The following is a 19,783-nucleotide window of genomic DNA, read 5'->3' on the forward strand; positions in this document are numbered from 1 at the left end:
GCTTTAAAACAAAAAATTAATTTTTATTAAAAGACATTTAAGTCGAAAAATGACGTGACAACACTCATAAAAATGTCGAAGTACAAAAAAAAAAATTGGCTTTAAAAAATTTAGCTTCTAGTAGATTTCAAAATTTAGCTGCCCAATATTTTTTAGTGCACTGTCAAAAATTTGCGGAGTGAATGCGGATTAAATTTGGAGTAAATGCGGACTGAAATCACTCTGCTAAAAAGACAAACTCCCTATTTACTCCGTATGCAGAGTGATTTTTTTGTAAAAACTCTGAAAGTCCGAGTGAATTTGGATTTAAATAAAATCCGTAACCACTCTGAATTCGCTCCCGATTTTTCTACAGTGTAATAATCGGATAAAGCAAATTGAGGAATTTGGAAACGAAGAGTAATCAATTGATGAATTATCAAAAATAATTTTTTTCTTTTTTGTAAACTTGACGTGAAATATTAAAATAGATCTATCTGCATCGCTTACACTGAAAGATAAATAATAAATTAAATACCGAGAAAGAAAAATACGTATTAAGGTTTTTTAAAATGTATATACCTATTTATATAGATTGAATACAAATTTATTTTCAGCTACTCTAGATTTATTAGTATTAAACAGATAACATATTTGCTGCCAATAATTTAGACTCAATTTATCATAAATATACACACATAAATACTAGTTTATTAAATATTTATAAAATTTAACTTGGAACAGAATCTCAATAAGCATTTATTGAAATAAATAAATTTTATTACATATACTATATTTTTATCTCAAGATATTTATACTAATAAATTGGAATTATCGACATTATTATTTAAATACAAATTTTTTATTTTTTTTCAAGATGCTACAAAAAATTGTGTAAAAGTATCAAATCATCTCTAGAGTTTTGAATAAAAAATAATTTGTAAGTGACGGTTACATAACCTATACATCGATATTTGATATAAACATACAAAATTATGTTTAAAATAGAAGTTCAAATTAAAAATTACATTTTAATTTTATGAAACCCATATAAGTAAATTTTCTAAAACGCTTGACAAAATAACCATTTATATGACGAAAATTTAATTTCTATAAAAATATGAAATTTTTTTTTAAAAGTAATTGACTTTTTTTGCTATCCAAATTTCCAATTATAAATCAATAAAACTAAAAAATTTATTACCGAACATCGAAGTCGACCATTAAAATATATAAAAATAAAAGGGTATTAAAATAAATAAAAATTTCAAAATATGATATTCAAAAACAAACAAAAAATTGCATAATAAATAAGAGTTTTAAGAGCACGATAAATCGGCTTAGCATTAAAATTTCAAATGATTAAAATAAAAAAATATCCATCAACTTATTATTTATAATTCAATATTATTTTCTCTTTTAAATCTACATACATTAAAAATGTCTGGGTCCTAAATTGGTAGTGTACTTGAAATGGTTCGTTTAACTCTGTTAAAATTCGTCTCACGAATAGATCGATTCTCCGATTATAAACATTCGTAAATTCTCATCAAGTATCCATCTATCTCTACATCTATCTCTATTCATTCATATAGTATATGTATACATATTTCGGAAGTCACGTAAACCGGAAAAAGGAAACATTATTAGTACTGTTAAATTTAAATATTTATAATTCATTAAATATTATACCGAATTCTGATAATTCTATGACTTTGTTATATATATTTATGTATCTATTGATTTGCATATAAAAACTAAAATGAATATTTTTTTTTATCATGTTTCAGATTGATTTCAAATGTAAATAAAGTCGGTCAAGGTATAGCTGAAGTGATATTTGAATATTTATAAAAATGTAAATATTAAAAATATGAAACAGTGAAACGGTTGGTTATTATTAAGTCGTACGTCAATGGACGCAAAAGAAAATCCGAAGGACGACAGTCCCCTCAGTCATAATGATACTTCTTTGTATAGAACGTATAATAATAATCATAAACATCAGCATCAACATCAACATCCACATCAACATCAGCATCAAAAATCGAAGTCGTCTCTTGTAAGTAATCCCCGGCTAATACAAAATGACAATACAGATGCTGATGACGAAGATCAATATAAACTTTACTCTAGTAGCGACGAAAATATACCAAAAAATAGTAATTCCAATATAAGTACAATAGATACACAATCTGTTAATAATATACTCGATAAATATGAAGATCTTGATTGTGAAAAATCATCAGATTCAAGTAGTTTGAATGCTGTTAATTTTGAAACTGATATTGATATCAATCAGCATCACCAAGAGCAGGAGCAACAGCATCTACAGCAGCAGCAACAGCTGGATCAAATCTTTATAACAGCCGGTAAAATGCGACATCGTCCCACTTGCTACTCAAGTGAAAGGCTTGACAAGAAACAAGTGCTCAGGGTCAACCAGCAGACACAGGTGCGACAAAGATCGCGAGATCGAGTTAAAGAACATCATCAACAACAACAACATATCTCTTCAGATGGTCACAAAGCATCATTTGTTGTTGACGATCATCTTAATTCATTTATCGTACGATCAAATACAAATATATATGATAATAAAAAAATAGTACCGCATCAAGTTATGTATTTACAAAAAGGTGAAGTACAAAAACGTGTTGATGAATGGTTAAATCATAGCCAAAATTTACAGTTAAATAAATCTAATATTAATAATAGTGGCAATGCTAGTTGTAATAAATTAAATATTAGTAATAATAATAATACTACCACGAGTAGTAGTGGTAATACTAAACGTGAAATATATTTAACGAGATCAAATAGTAATATTGAACAAAAAAGACGTTATTGCAATAATGAATCACGATTACTTAATGACAAAATGGAATCTCGCCTCAATGACACAGTGAGTTTTGAAAATTTAAATTCTGAACAGCAATTACCAAGACGTGAATACAAGGCCATACTAAGTAATGATCAGATAAATTCACAAAAGGAAACATACAGAGATTATTGTGCAGTAAGAAATGGTTTGAGAAACCACCGTCATCAAAAAGATACTGAAAATTTAAAAGTTTATAAAATTAACAACCAAAATGATACTGTGTCTGAATCATCTGGTGATTATTTTAATTTACAACAGCAACAACGATACCGTAAACAAGAAATGAAAACTAGTGTGGATAAAAATAATTATCAACAAGATAGTCAACAAGATATTATTTATTCAAAATCTAAATCTGTGAGTACTAGTACTAGTATACGACGAATACCCTCAGCTAGTCAGAGACCAATCAGGTGTACAGACGATGCAACCGCACTAAATAAGGCCAGAGAAAGCCGACGTCAGTTAATTACAGCACGAGTGTATCAACGTGTAAATAGTGAATCCGTCAATGAAACTAGAAATGAGTCTATTAATCATCAGCAAAACCAACAAACTACCAACAAAGAGGTAAATAAAGTCAAAAAACCTCCGCCGCCACCACGAAGAGATTTTACTGATCGGAATAATCGAGAGGAAACTGCACAGAGTTTATTAAATAATCAATCAGGTTGTTCGAGTTTTAAGCCGCTTGGTAAATTACTAAGTAAACAACTGGGTGATTGTAATACAAATAGTGATTTTGATATAACCATTGGCAAATTACATGATAATGGTGTGATAACACGGAATACTGATGAAATGATTAAAAATAAATCGTCATTGCATTGTAAAACTATTCATACTGATGACCTTCTGAGTATTCTTGCACCTGCTGCCAAGAGATCTGTGTACAAAGAAGACAATGAAGAAGAATCTGATCAAGGTTTCATTAATTTGACTAAAGAAATCGATCAGAATAGCGGTGACCTAGAAATGCCTTCTGAAAGTTGCTTGGATAAATCGACGGCTGTAGAAACTAAAAATTTTAGTACAAAGATACAAAGACGTGATAATTATTATTGTAAAGAAGAAAATAGAAGTAAAGATAAAGATAAAGGAATTTCTGATATAAAAAATGAAAAAATTATGAGCTCGTTTAATCAGTTAAATAAAAATCAATATGATATTTTGTCAAGTAATATTATTGATGAAGAAAAATTATCGTTGGATAAAAGAGAACGAGTTGAAAAAAAAGAGACATCGAAAAGTTGTAAGACAAATAAAGTAACGGATGAAATTCTACAAGACTCTTATGAGGGCAGAAGTACGTTGAAGTTAGATAGAGATCGTGGAGCGATCCATACTAAAGATCTGGAAAGTCGGGCAACATTTCAAGATACTTTGGTCGCGGACTTTGCTGAAAACTCAATATTTCAGCATAAGAATGACGATTGTTTTCAAAGCCATTTACTTAATGCTAAAAACTCTTGGAAAGTTGAACCAATTTATTCAAAAGCTAATAGTGACTCGATGCACGTTGAATTGTTTAAAGTTAAACAAAAAACCATGATTAATAATGATAGTTCAAATACTCAAATTAATAGTGATGTTTATAATTTAAGTTTAAAAAAAATCGTTGATAATCCAAAAGTTAATAATGAATCGGTTGAATCAAATCATGCTAAGCAATTTAACTTTAATAGTGTTCTCAGTGATGATTATAAAAACTTACATATACGCGAAGCTAATCGATTGAATGAATCTAAAGTTTATGTTACCAAAGAAATTATAGAGAGACAAAGACTAATGGATATGCTTAGGAAAGGGGATTATCATGCAGTTAAATTGGTGAGTTACTAAATTTAATTAAACCTGTAATAATTTTTGTAGGAATGAGACAAAATGAGACACTGATTGAAGATACCAGTAAACTTGACTGATTTATTTTAAAACTTTTTAATTAAGGATTTATTCGTTAATAAAATTACTATTTATTTTTTTAACATCGTCTTTGTGATGAAGTTAAGAGGAATGAGGATAAAATGATGTTAAGAATTACATTGAATTACAAAAAAAGTAATCATTAAATCTTAACAAATTTTATCGAAAATTTTTATCGTTTATCCATTGAATTTTTAAATAAATGAATCCGGGATAAAATAGACAACTTGAAAAAAATTTATTAAATATGATCCTGGCCTGTGATTTCTGAATGTGTATCAACACAAAAGTTGAATTTTTTTTTATTGAATTCAAATTTCTTAAGCGTTTTCCGGCATTACTCAATATTACATAAGTTAAATTTCATTACGACTACGTTTTTTAAAAGTTTTTAATCTTTTATTCTACTTCAGCGATTAAGTTTTTGAAAAGTTTTCAAATTCTGTAAAATTTTCAGTATAAAATGACTTTTTTAACAAAGTTGGCGATATCCGTTTTGATAAACAGACAAAGTATTACAAAAGAACTTACCTATACTCGACAAAAAAAATATTTAGTTTTAAAACGAAATGTTGTGAATACTAAGATCTAAATTTTTGGAAAATTGAACATATTTAAATTTATAACCATTTTTTTCTGTAATCTACAAGTAGATTATTTTCCCACAAAAAAATTTTAAGTAGATCTTATTCGCTCGAATCTTCCTAAAATATATTTCAAAAACTTTTATCATATATATATATACTGACCCACCCTGTCTTGGACTTCCCTACAAAAAAAAGATATTTATAAATCATCAAATTATTTGTTAACTTTATCGTTGCCAGATAACGTTTTATTTTGTTTTCCACAAAAATAAATAAAATGCTATAAGTTCAAGTTTAATCATATATGCATTAAGCGTTATCCAATAAATATAAATAACTCTCGCAATACTTTACGATACCATTATTTTTTTTTAAATCCTTATTTTTCCACTTTTCAATAAATTTATTTTTAAATAATAATTCGTCCTCTTTCTGGGTAAACCTCGTAACTAAGTTTTTTTCATAATTGAAATTATGAGTGAAAAACATTCTTTAGTACTGCACGGAAAAAAATGAACTATATAAATTGAGAAACGACACGTAATCTAATGATAAAGTGATTAGTGAATATCATCATTCTATATAGTAATTTTTTTATTTATAATTAAAACGTGAATAATGATAAATAAGATAAGTATTAAAATTTATTGTCTATGCAAGAAAAATTAATATTTGAACTTTAAAAATCGTAACTGATACTTAAAGAATTAAAGACACGTACTCTCTAAACATGAATTAGTCAAAATAAGTGAATATTCACTAGTTCCAAGTACAAATTGAACCACTAATTCCAAAAAGTGGTTCGATTGGCACTCTAAATTAGTGAATATTCACTTATTTCACTTATTCATATTTAGGGAGTATTATAAAATTTATTATTTGGGAGGTTAAAATTTCCCATATTGACACCCAGGTTTCGGGTTATAATTTCAAACACTAATTTTTGAAATTTATTTTTCTGTATGCTATCGCGTAAAAAAAGCTTCAAATTTTAATAATTATAACAGAATGTTCGAGAGACTTTTAAATTTTAATATTTCCATTAACACACGTGTAGCAGAATAGATGTTTTGACCGATATCTGAACAAATTATAATTTTGCAGTTACGTGATTTATCCAGAAAGGGGACGAATTAATAATTACTTAGTAATGAAATTTATAAAAATATAAATGACTAAATATTGTTTTGGAGTAAATGAATAATTTACTCGCATACTGATACAATGAAAAATTAAAATACTTGTTAAATAATGGAATGATATTATGAATAGTATATATATTTATTGAATTCACATGTCATCGTATCATCACTCAGAAAGTCACATGATGAAGAAGTTTAAATTATGACGGTGGTGAAAATGTGAAAAGTAGTGTGTTATCGTGTTTGGGTGTAAGCAGCAGAGAAGAATTACTAAAATAAGGAAGAACGAGAAAAAGAGACAGGTGGTAGAAGCTATTTATGATTCAGTTGAACTGGGTAGACGGCATTACGTATGCAGTACATAGTACGCTTTAACGCTCAAGAAAAGCCACAATAAATCGTACTATGCGCTTGAATGCCTTCCTCTCAAAAAGTTGAATGATAATGCATATAGACTTTTCCCTTTTTATTTTTTTTTATTACCACCATTCTTTTAATTTTTCCACTTTAATTATTTTTATCACTTATTCAAGCACAGCTTAAACGACTCAATTTATCGATCTTTTTTATTTTTTTTTCTCTACAAATTAATAGAATTTAAAGATTTCAATTTTCATTTATCAAGCTAAATATTTTTTTAGATATTCATGAGATTAAAAGTGTTATAAAAACAGCAAAAGTAAGAAAAAAAAAGCAGAAGGCGTTAAAAATGAATGGAATATATGTTGAGAATAAAGTAAAGTAATATAAAGTAAGAGAAAAAAAAATAAAATTAGTTGAGAAACTTACGGAGACTGTGACAATTAGAAAAGTTTTACTCAGTGCGAGAACAACTACGGAATATTGTCGCAGATGCTTTTATCTAAATGCTAAGAACTTGTAATACGCTATAGCGTCATGACTCTTCATCACCATCTATTTTTTACGCTACTACCAAAGCTATTAATTATTGTCATTACATACAATTACAGCATTTTACTAAAACTATTTCAATTATTAAATTGCATAACAACATTATCTAAAATTATACAATACTTATTTAGATGAAATCATAAAATTATACGACTGTTCAATTTTAAAACCAATAGCAAGAGCCAAATTTTAAAGAGTTGATCTTTACCCTCTTTAATGTTTTCTGGACATCATCCCATCCTTTTTTATTAAAATGTCTTTTATTGACATCTTTTTTATTAAAAAGTAATTTTTATTTTTTTCATAAAACGGATTTATAAAAAAAAAGTAAGAATTGGCTCTTACTTGGTTTTAAATCTGAGAAAATTCTATAAAACTTACTGCTTTCGTCGTGATTTCTAAAGTTTCTGCTGAGTTATTCACTAAAAATTAAAAAATTAAAACTTTTCAAGTTTCATTTTTTGAATAATTACTTCGACTGTTGTCTATTCAATATCAAAATTCAATTCAATCGGGCCCGAGTCAAAAAACACATTCTAGTTTAGTCCTATGTAACAGGGTAAAATAGATTCCAATGGCTATTTATTAAGATCTAAATTTGGATTTGTCCACGGTCGATAACGGGCCCTAATTATAATTCGGTTTATTAAATTGAGTGATTCGACATGTCACCGGGTGTCGCTAATCAGTGAGACCCGAACATCCGCCCCTCTCTTTTGCTAATTAATTTAGTAGGGATGAGTTTTCCGGGGGTGAATCGAAGAGTTATAAGGGAGTGCCGTGCCAAAAATCGAGAGAGTTCGTTGGACACCCAGAGAGAGTCAGTCGGACGACCGAAGGCGATGGACGCCAAGTGAAGACAAGAGTAAGTGAACGACTAAAGTGATCAGACACATTGTAATACAAGGTTATCTAGTACATTGCGAATTAAATAATAAAAATTGTAACGGAAGCAAAAATACGAGGACGAAATCCGGACAACGGAAACCTGAAAACTCAACTAACATCGAGAGATTGGTAGCAGCCCGAAGCAAATCATCACCTAAAAATTCCAAGGACTGCTGAAATAAAATCGGAGGTAAACTATAATTAATTCAAGCCGCTGATTAATTTTATTAATCTGGCAAATTAATTATAATATATTACTTAATATCTTTCCGTTGATCTCGCGTAAAGAAACGGATAGTTCAGGCTCTCCAGCCGTTCAATCTCGTGTTCTCGAAAGTTCCGTCGCGTCAATTGTCGTCAATATCTGGTTTAAACTCTGTAATAATTATTCAAGGCTCCACAGCCAGAATAAAACTAAATTTATCTCGTAAATAATCCGGTAATTAAAACGATTGATTTATTAATTTATTCCAGGCTCTCCAGCCGTTATAAATTAATTTATTAATTGATCTTAAGGTTAATACAGGCTGGAATTTATTCCGTCGGCCGCATTAATCCTAAGATTTATTAATTTACTCGAATTACTCAAGTTAACGTCAATAAAATCGGGAACCGCGTGACGTCAATTCACCGGTCAAATTTCTAGTCAACCCGAAAACAAATTCTAGTCAGAACGTGATTATTAAATTAATTTTAAGTTGAATAAAATATCTAAAAACTAATTAAAAGATACTAGAGTTTGAATAAATTAAATTGTGAGTAAAAAGTGAAACGGATTATTTTGAAAGTGAAATAAATTTAATTGTGAAAATTGTCAGTGAAAAATTTAGGAATTGAAAGTTATAAATGAATAATAATTGTGGCAAATTAATTAGAAAAATTTAATCAGAGAAAATAATGAGTGGAAAATTTATAAGTGGTAAAATTAATTAATTTATAATTTACATTAAACAAAATAAATTAATTGATTGGAAATACAGTGAATTATAGTATGAGAAAATTGTGAGTATTGAAAATTATGAATTGTAAAATTTAAGGGGGAAAAGTAACTGAGTATTGTTAAAACTAGAGTCAAATTAATGTTAGTTAAAATAAACTGTGTCTGTGATGTAAGTCCGGTGGACAAAATATAAGTTAGGTTTAGGATATGTCCGGTGGACACTAGAAATAAGAAAATGCGGGTTAACGTCCTGTGGACGGTTTTTTAAAAGTAGAATTTAAGGAAAATAAGGTTTAACGTCCGGTGGACGGTTTTTTATAAAGGTGTATTAAGGTTAAGGGTTTAACGTCCGGTGGACGGTTTTTTAAAAAGAGAGTGTGTGTGTGTTACGTCCGGGAGACGCTTAAAATACGTGTGTGTGTGGGAGTGTGAAAAACGTCCAGGGGACGATATTTAGTTTTGTCATAAGGAACACCGTCCAGGGGACGAGATATTTAGTTTGTCATAAGAATATTAGTTTGTCATAAGAATATAGTTTGGTTAAATAAATAATAAGCAAGGTGCTTAAAATAATTGAAATTAAAAGCAAAGTTTTAATAAAATTTATTTCAGCCTGTTCACTATTCCTCTCCTCTCTCACAAAATAAAAATTTACAAACGACCCTGAGAATCAAAAATTACAATTAACATCCGGTTCTGGAAGGCCGAGTCCATCTTCCAGTGGCGCCCTAATATTCGACTATAATACTTAGGTGCGACCAGACTTGGCAAGCTAATCACTCTGACATATTTGGCGCCCAACTTAAAAAGTAAACCCCCCGTAAAATTTTGTGAGAGGGCTGAAGATTTTGAATTTGCTGGAATAAAATTGTGTGGGTAAAATTTTAATTTCGAAAAAATTATTTTAAAATAAATTGTGTGGGTAAAATTTTTAATTGAAATTTTATTTGAAAAATTTTAAAATAAAATAAAATAGTGTAGGATAAAATCTATAAAGAAAAAAGATAGGTAAATATAAAAGAAATATTTGGAAAAGAAATTATTAAGACAAACAAATAGATAAATAAAAGTATCAAAAATATATTTACTGATAAATATTAAAATATTATTGGGGATTAAAATCATATAAAATTACTCATACTGATTTCCAGCTAATAAAAGAATTCAAGAGATTAAGTAAAATAAAACTGTCGAAAAATACAATAAAATTTAGCGTCAGAATTAGCCACAATAGATAATAGTAAAATTACATTGAAATAAAACTTTAACAATCAAATTAATTGTTTAATTGAATTTTAATTAAATTTTAATCATCAGATTATTTAATGAGTCATTGATGAGTCATCAAATTGCTCATCATAAATAGATTAAAACATTTACAATAACAAATTTAATTTACAAAATAAAATAATCCGTTTACAATATAAAACAATAGTTTACAAAATATATTTAGAAATTTTACAACTTAAAATTAATCCCCAACCAAAAGAAAACTTTGTCACCTGAAATAATTACATACATATACACATACAAAATGGATAATTATCTACAACAAGGACTTGTCAATGAAGAATCTCGTAGATTATCAAATGGTCGTGGTCGTCAACAACAACAAATGAATAATCCCGGTTTACCTCGAATACCAACGGTTTCTACAGCTACATCAACAACATCAACAGTAACAACAGTAACAACGGCAACAATTAACAGGATAATTAATCCACCTCAATCTCAAAGTCGTTATCCACTAGGTAGACAGGACACAATGCCAGTTGACATAGTTGATGATCGGTTTGAAGATGGAGATGAAGCTGTTGGAGGAGATATTCCACAGGAATTCAGAGTCATTTTGAATAGAATGGATTTGGCATCACAACAAGCTCGTCGAATGTCAATGGAACAGAGAGCCATCAACGAAGAAAATTCGCGATCAATAAATATGCTGACACGTATGCTGGGGGATATGATGGAGACACAGAGAGAATTATTGGACCGGGCAAATCATCGTGAAAACTCGTTCCGAGAAAGTTCACCTGTCAATTGGCAAGCAGCTGAGTTTCAACTTGCCGGTTCAACCTTTGCCCCGATGGGTCAAGGTTTGGCAGGGGGGAGAGATCACCCAGCTGCATCAAGACCTCAACCGGAAATTCACCAAGAAAGAGCTGGTCCAAGTCAAGATATCCCACTGGCAGAAAGAATTAATTTTCTTTCTGGCCAATTACAACAGCTTCAAGCGACACAACAGAGACAGTCAAGTGGTCCTCAAGACAATTTTAGGTCGTGGGCAGGTCCTCCACCTCAGGCCCCTCCGAATACAAGGCCAAGGTCGACCGCTCCGATCCAAAATTTACAATCAAGTCCATCAGCTCTATACACAGATGACAGAAGGTGGAAAGGAATTATGCAAAGTCTTAAAATGGGTAACTTATTTTATCCACAAGAAGGAATGTCTGTCAGCGAGTTCTTGTTTGCAGTAGAATCCAGAGCACGGAGAGAGGACTGGACACAAGCTGAAATACTTAAAGCCATGAGCTACATCTTACATGGTACTGCAGCAAGATGGTACGATGCGAACTACAAGAGTTGGACAGATTTTTCGCATTTCAAGTCGGAATTTATCAAAGCCTGCGGAAGCTCTGCAACAGACCATCAAATCATAATGGAGATTAGTAAGCTCCGAATGAAACCTGGTGAAAGTCCAACAGAATTCGTACTAAAGTTACAACAAAAATACCAAAGCATGCAGATTCCACCTCCTGTCGAGGAACAAGTTGCGTGTATCAGAAATCATCTTACAGATGAATTGAGACTGCTGGTGTTTGCAAGACCGGTATTTAACTACGAGCATCTGTTTAATGCTTTACATGAAGCGACTCAGTGCATTGGGGAATCTCAACAACCAGCTTCACCGCCTAAATCATTAAATTTTGAAGGTAAACCACGATTTAGCTTAATACAGTCTACACCTAAGAAGCTCAGCATTGAAGAGGACAAGATAGAGTTAATAAATTGCAACACAATGGAATCTTCTAGTCCGTCTACGTATAACAACAAATATGGGGTACAGACAAGACCGAATAACAACAATTACCGATCACCGTATTATCAAGGGCAACCAAATTATTACTGGCCACGTGTTAATCGAGCTCCAAGATATTCATCGACTTCTAATCGGTTTTCATCACCGTTATCAAGAACTAAAGGGCTCTGTTTTAATTGTGGAGTTCCAGGACATACATTTGAAGTCTGTGAGAATCCGCGACGAGACGTATGCAATTTATGTTTTGTAATTGGACACACAAGACAAAAGTGTAATTTAATAACTCTGGTAGATGGTAATTCGAGAGCAAGTACGTCTCGAGATTATTGGGATACCGGTCAAGAGAGAATTCCATCAAATACTGAGGGAGATCGAAAAAACTAGTGACACCTGTCCCGAATTCCCCGTCGGTTCAGGTGGTCCAAAGAATATCAAAGGGGTTGATTAACGTTAACTTGGAAAAGGACTATTCCGGCCGCTTGGAGTCGAGACAGGTCCTGTCCAGACCGCCTTACTCTATTTCAGGCCCCTCACCATCCTCATCATCACCATCATCATCATCATCGCAATTAACATCAACGTTGGGAATGTCGACTGACACCGAAGACATTCATAAAATAAATTCTGGGATCAAAGAAGACCAGTCAGTAAACATTAATGGAGTGATCACTAAAACAGTTCGGTTATTAGAAGATCCAGGATTCGAAACAGTTGATAGAGAAAGTGATCAAGTTTGGTCGAGGACTCCGAAATTTGGCCGTTCAAGCCAATTCTTAAATCCTCAGGCCCCCATCTTTAATCCGTCCAGACCGTCCTCTGCAGGATTAGGTCCTCCCGACCAATTCTCAGAGCCTCAGGTCCACTACTCAGTCCAGACTTCAACATCTATACCAGCAACGTCATCAACAGAAGCATTTGTTCCAAATAAGAACTTGGCATTTAAGGAAAGCAGCAAAAATCATCTTTTCGAACTAATTTCCGGTGAGAAAAATAATTCTATGAGTGCAACGATGACTTGTGAACGAGAACTGGATTTAAAGTTTTAACCTAAAGTGAAAAAGAAGTTTGAAGATCTTCAGAACAAAGGGTTGACAACCATAAGTAAACATAGGATTTGGAAGCCAGAGGATACTCATATAAAGGAAAAACTAAATCATCAAAGTCCAGTGATAAATTAAATCCAGAATAAACAATTGGACAAACTTTTGGCGAAAATTTTCATCAGGTCAATTCTCAGATCTTTAGGCCTCAACATTTATTCAAACAACAGCCTCACAAGATACTGATATCAACGAGAGAATTCACCAGTCCGTTGGTAGTCAAGCAAGTAAATGACAACTGGAACACCATTGGAAAATAATTACGCTCCTGGAGAAACATAACTTAAGAACAACAGACTGAAAACAGAAGAATATTAGATAATGGGTTCACGGCCATTTCCTATTCTTAGGATGTTCAGGCCTCTCGATCATCGGAACCCGGGTGACAGTCTGGCAGGGGGGAGTGTAACAGGGTAAAATAGATTCCAATGGCTATTTATTAAGATCTAAATTTGGATTTGTCCACGGTCGATAACGGGCCCTAATTATAATTCGGTTTATTAAATTGAGTGATTCGACATGTCACCGGGTGTCGCTAATCAGTGAGACCCGAACATCCGCCCCTCTCTTTTGCTAATTAATTTAGTAGGGATGAGTTTTCCGGGGGTGAATCGAAGAGTTATAAGGGAGTGCCGTGCCAAAAATCGAGAGAGTTCGTTGGACACCCAGAGAGAGTCAGTCGGACGACCGAAGGCGATGGACGCCAAGTGAAGACAAGAGTAAGTGAACGACTAAAGTGATCAGACACATTGTAATACAAGGTTATCTAGTACATTGCGAATTAAATAATAAAAATTGTAACGGAAGCAAAAATACGAGGACGAAATCCGGACAACGGAAACCTGAAAACTCAACTAACATCGAGAGATTGGTAGCAGCCCGAAGCAAATCATCACCTAAAAATTCCAAGGACTGCTGAAATAAAATCGGAGGTAAACTATAATTAATTCAAGCCGCTGATTAATTTTATTAATCTGGCAAATTAATTATAATATATTACTTAATATCTTTCCGTTGATCTCGCGTAAAGAAACGGATAGTTCAGGCTCTCCAGCCGTTCAATCTCGTGTTCTCGAAAGTTCCGTCGCGTCAATTGTCGTCAATATCTGGTTTAAACTCTGTAATAATTATTCAAGGCTCCACAGCCAGAATAAAACTAAATTTATCTCGTAAATAATCCGGTAATTAAAACGATTGATTTATTAATTTATTCCAGGCTCTCCAGCCGTTATAAATTAATTTATTAATTGATCTTAAGGTTAATACAGGCTGGAATTTATTCCGTCGGCCGCATTAATCCTAAGATTTATTAATTTACTCGAATTACTCAAGTTAACGTCAATAAAATCGGGAACCGCGTGACGTCAATTCACCGGTCAAATTTCTAGTCAACCCGAAAACAAATTCTAGTCAGAACGTGATTATTAAATTAATTTTAAGTTGAATAAAATATCTAAAAACTAATTAAAAGATACTAGAGTTTGAATAAATTAAATTGTGAGTAAAAAGTGAAACGGATTATTTTGAAAGTGAAATAAATTTAATTGTGAAAATTGTCAGTGAAAAATTTAGGAATTGAAAGTTATAAATGAATAATAATTGTGGCAAATTAATTAGAAAAATTTAATCAGAGAAAATAATGAGTGGAAAATTTATAAGTGGTAAAATTAATTAATTTATAATTTACATTAAACAAAATAAATTAATTGATTGGAAATACAGTGAATTATAGTATGAGAAAATTGTGAGTATTGAAAATTATGAATTGTAAAATTTAAGGGGGAAAAGTAACTGAGTATTGTTAAAACTAGAGTCAAATTAATGTTAGTTAAAATAAACTGTGTCTGTGATGTAAGTCCGGTGGACAAAATATAAGTTAGGTTTAGGATATGTCCGGTGGACACTAGAAATAAGAAAATGCGGGTTAACGTCCTGTGGACGGTTTTTTAAAAGTAGAATTTAAGGAAAATAAGGTTTAACGTCCGGTGGACGGTTTTTTATAAAGGTGTATTAAGGTTAAGGGTTTAACGTCCGGTGGACGGTTTTTTAAAAAGAGAGTGTGTGTGTGTTACGTCCGGGAGACGCTTAAAATACGTGTGTGTGTGGGAGTGTGAAAAACGTCCAGGGGACGATATTTAGTTTTGTCATAAGGAACACCGTCCAGGGGACGAGATATTTAGTTTGTCATAAGAATATTAGTTTGTCATAAGAATATAGTTTGGTTAAATAAATAATAAGCAAGGTGCTTAAAATAATTGAAATTAAAAGCAAAGTTTTAATAAAATTTATTTCAGCCTGTTCACTATTCCTCTCCTCTCTCACAAAATAAAAATTTACAAACGACCCTGAGAATCAAAAATTACAATTAACATCCGGTTCTGGAAGGCCGAGTCCATCTTCCAGTGGCGCCCTAATATTCGACTATAATACTTAGGTGCGACCAGACTTGGCAAGCTAATCACTCTGTCATACCTAAAAAGCCTCAATTCCTTTAATATTTTTTTTGCCGCCCAGAAAGTAACTCTATTGTAGTATTCAAAATCCTCAATGAGAACTATGAGGTCTAAATGCGACTAATTTATCAATTTTAAATTATAATCAAGACCTCAAAATCCTCAACAAATGGAAAGTTATATTCCGGACTTCGGTTCAAATGCGGATAAAATTATTCCTTCGTGTTTTGACTATTTTGAGGCTCTAGTCCAGATTATGTTATTCCAGTTCAGTTCTCAAAGTGATAAAATTGGTCGTAACTACTACTTTGAGGACTAAACTAGGATAACTTTCTGTACTGTTGTCAATATTTAAATTTTAAATTGATGCTCAAGAACCTCATCGAGACCTTTGAGACTTAAACCCGAATTTGTCTTTTGACTCGAGCGACCCTTGATAAATTTTCTATTGCCGCAAGATTCATTAAAATCCAACAATTAATTGGAAAACAAAATTTTCAATAACAATTATTTTACGAAAATTAGATCAAGATCAAAGCAAAGAAAATTAAAATTTTCATGTGACAAAGAGTTTCATAATTGTTGGGATAGTGACTTGAATCACTATCAATAAACATTACGTCGCATATTATATCATGTTTATATAGTCACGTACTAAAATCATATAATGTACGAAATAGCAAACCCTATAGCATGTATAACAGACATATATAAATCAAAGCTGCCTAGTACACATCACTGCGCTTTATGTTACACATTATCCATGCATGTCAAAGTTACCAGTCATCTAACTCGTAACGAGTTATAGATTCTCTTATAGCCTTACATTTTGCAATAATATAATAACAGTACCATCCATGTATGACATATATGACAAAATATATATCCCTCAAGTCTGTGATTTTTGTATTCTAAGTGCATACATCAAAAAGAAATTTAACGTGTAAACAAAGAAGTATGAAATAAAATTATTGTTATTATTATTATTATTATTATTTTAATGTCAAGTGTAAATGAAAACAATAGAAAATTTTTGTTTACAACTTTCTATTACGTTGTACCGGAACAAGCATCGTGATATAGAATTTCAGTAGAGCCAAAACATCGAATTGTTTACATTGTTTGATGTGCATAGATATTGATATATATCCTTGTATATATGTATATATAAAATAGTAGTATATAGGGTACTGACGATTACAATAGATTTTTTAGTTACATCAGATATCAATACGTAATATTTTTTGCAAAGTTGAATAGAGATAAAAGCGAGACGTAAAAAAGTACCGGGCGGCGCCCTAGTCTTTAAAGTTGAGGGACGCTTGCGTCGTTTCAACCCTGGTTGCTCGGGGCAACCGATAGGGATGAATCTCTCTACGCCCGGCGTCGGCTTTCCGTACGCGGGTGGGGCTGTTACACTCAGTGCGCTTTCTGTCATTCTACTGACCATGTGCAATTTCGCCTCACTAAATTTCATTGTTTCAAAACAACGTTCTTCATATATATTTATCCATGATTATCTTCACATCATTAATTTTTTATTTTTATAAATAATTTACCCGCGTAATTTTTTAATTTTTCATAAATTAATTGACAGCCGTTTAATTTATTGTTGTTAAATTAATTCCTTATGAGTATAAGACAAGTTTTTATTATTAAGGTGCATGAGACTCAAAATTATTTCAGTGAAAGTGTACAAAGTGAAAGGATTTTAAGAAAATGAATGAATAAAAAAAAAAGAGAAATGATATGAAATTTAAAAATGAATATTTATTTGTATTTAAATAAAATAAAAATTTAAATTCAATCAACCTGTTAAACTTTAAGTAGTTTTTTTCTCAATGAAACAAAGAAGTGAGTGTTGAGTCTGATAACGAATTTAAGAATAAACATATGATATATATTCTAAAAGTGAAGTTGATAAAACAGGTCTTAAAAACAAAGGAAAAAAAAGCAAGTAAAGTCGTAAGTGAGCTGCAGAAAGTAAGCTAGAGCAAACAATTGTTGAATTTATTAAAGGTGTTTAAACAATTCAAAAGATCAAGTTTTTAAATGTTTTCAAGACTTAAGATTCCTTTGTTCTTTATTCATTGTAGTATTTTTATTTAAACAATTCTATTGTGATACAGAATAACTAGAGCCGGCACTAAATTCTTAAAAATATTTCATATTTTATTGTTGGGTTTCCGTCTTCATTAATTTATCTACAGCTTTCCATTGCTAGCCTTTTTATTTGCCTCAAAATTTAAGTCAAGATTTCATTTCTCGAGCATCTATTATTATTGTATTTAAATGAATCTTAAGTCTACTTGATCTTTTCTTTTTCTTTCATTTTATTCATACACAAAAATGCGACATCATTACAATAATTATTTTTATAAAATTTAATTAAATAAATATAGTTTTTAATTTCATTTAAAACTTTTATTTCACCACAAATCAAATGTTTTTTTTTTTTACGCAAAAATATAAATTGGCCTCTATAATTCACACGTTCCTCTAAACACGAAGAGGATATCTGACTGAATAATAGGTTCATACATCAATTTTATTTTATTTTCGACAATTTTTATTTTTTTAATCTTTTCACAGTAATTAAAATAACGTTTGCTCAGCTTGGAACTGCATTGGTTCTAATTATTTTTTTTTTGAATTTGAAAATTCATATTTTTCATTTTTTTGCTAAAAAGTAAACTTTTTTTTTTTTTTTTTTGCCAGTCCCGGTAATACTCTTGTAGCTTCGTAAATATTTACCCAGTTATAAGTTATAAGTCATTATATATATGAACTGATATAAAAAAAATCTCAAAGGAGACATAAAAAATATTTAGTATCTGTAATGAATTCAAAGGACGAGTAGTGAATTCATTAAGTATACTTACTACAAAACTCAAACGATTTCTCAAGTATATTAAAGTAGATCAAAAAACTTTTAGAGTAAAATATTCCAATATAATATATATATATATATATATATATATATATATATATATATATATATATATAATATATTTATATACCTTCAATGCTAAGGTAAGAAAATAACTTTTCAACATTAAAACTTTGTAATTTGAAGTTATTAATAATTAATACTTTTTTAGAGAATAAATTTACAAAACTTATATTTATTGACAAGTTATTTAATATTTATTGGAAATTTTTAATTTAAAAAAAAAAACTTAAGCTTTTAAATAAAGGTAAATTAATATGATTATTAGAAATTGGAAAATTTGAAGAGGCTGAAATTTTCTTAGTTTTTAGTACTTCCCTAGCGGATCCGAATTATGACAAACTACCGTATTTTGCCGTAAGTTACTGTAGTTTGCCGTAATTATCGCATATTACCGTAAAACGCCGTACTTTACGGTAAAATACCGCAATGTTTCCGCGAATTTGTCGGAAAATACCGCACTTTTACCATAAAATCCCGCAATATTGTCACAAATTTTACGTTGAATTGCCGCAAATTTACCATAAATTTGCCGTAAATTACAATAATTCGGATCTATTAGGGTTTTTAAAAAAAATTTAATTAATTTTTTGACAATTTTTATATCAAGTATCTATAAAATACGAATATGTAAAAAGTTTATTTTTTATTTCTACTTAATTTCATGAATTAAATTTATTTTAATTATAGTTGCTAGTAGTCAATGTATCGTTACATTACACTGTATTGAAAACATAAATGATACGCTAAATAAAAACTGAAAGTATGCAAATTAATTATTTATGTTTCATTAAAATATCAACGTGTAGTATTTTATGTATACTGTAGTATAAATAAATTTTTAATATGATATATATTTTCTCGATAACATTTATACTGAAAAATAATGAAGTTATTATAAACATTTGTATTCATTTAACCAATTAATTTTTTTACGAAAAATTCAAACGGTTGAAAATGAAATATTTATATTATATTCAATTAA

The 19,783-nt window shown here is 30.5% G+C and overlaps 1 protein-coding gene across 1 annotated transcript in view; it reads left to right on the top strand.

Moving 5' to 3' along the window:
- Window positions 1-19,783, top strand: part of LOC130675368 (uncharacterized) — a 54,311-nt gene that overhangs the window by 3,571 nt on the left and 30,957 nt on the right. Inside the window, exon 2 of the mRNA XM_057480994.1 lies at window positions 1,770-4,693. Within this exon, the coding sequence (XP_057336977.1) occupies window positions 1,895-4,693 (2,799 nt within the window). The 5' untranslated portion in view covers window positions 1,770-1,894. The remainder of the gene's footprint in view (window positions 1-1,769; window positions 4,694-19,783) is intronic.

The sequence above is a fragment of the Microplitis mediator genome, chromosome 10, assembly GCF_029852145.1.
Source record: "Microplitis mediator isolate UGA2020A chromosome 10, iyMicMedi2.1, whole genome shotgun sequence".
NCBI classification, from domain to species: Eukaryota; Metazoa; Arthropoda; class Insecta; order Hymenoptera; family Braconidae; genus Microplitis; species Microplitis mediator.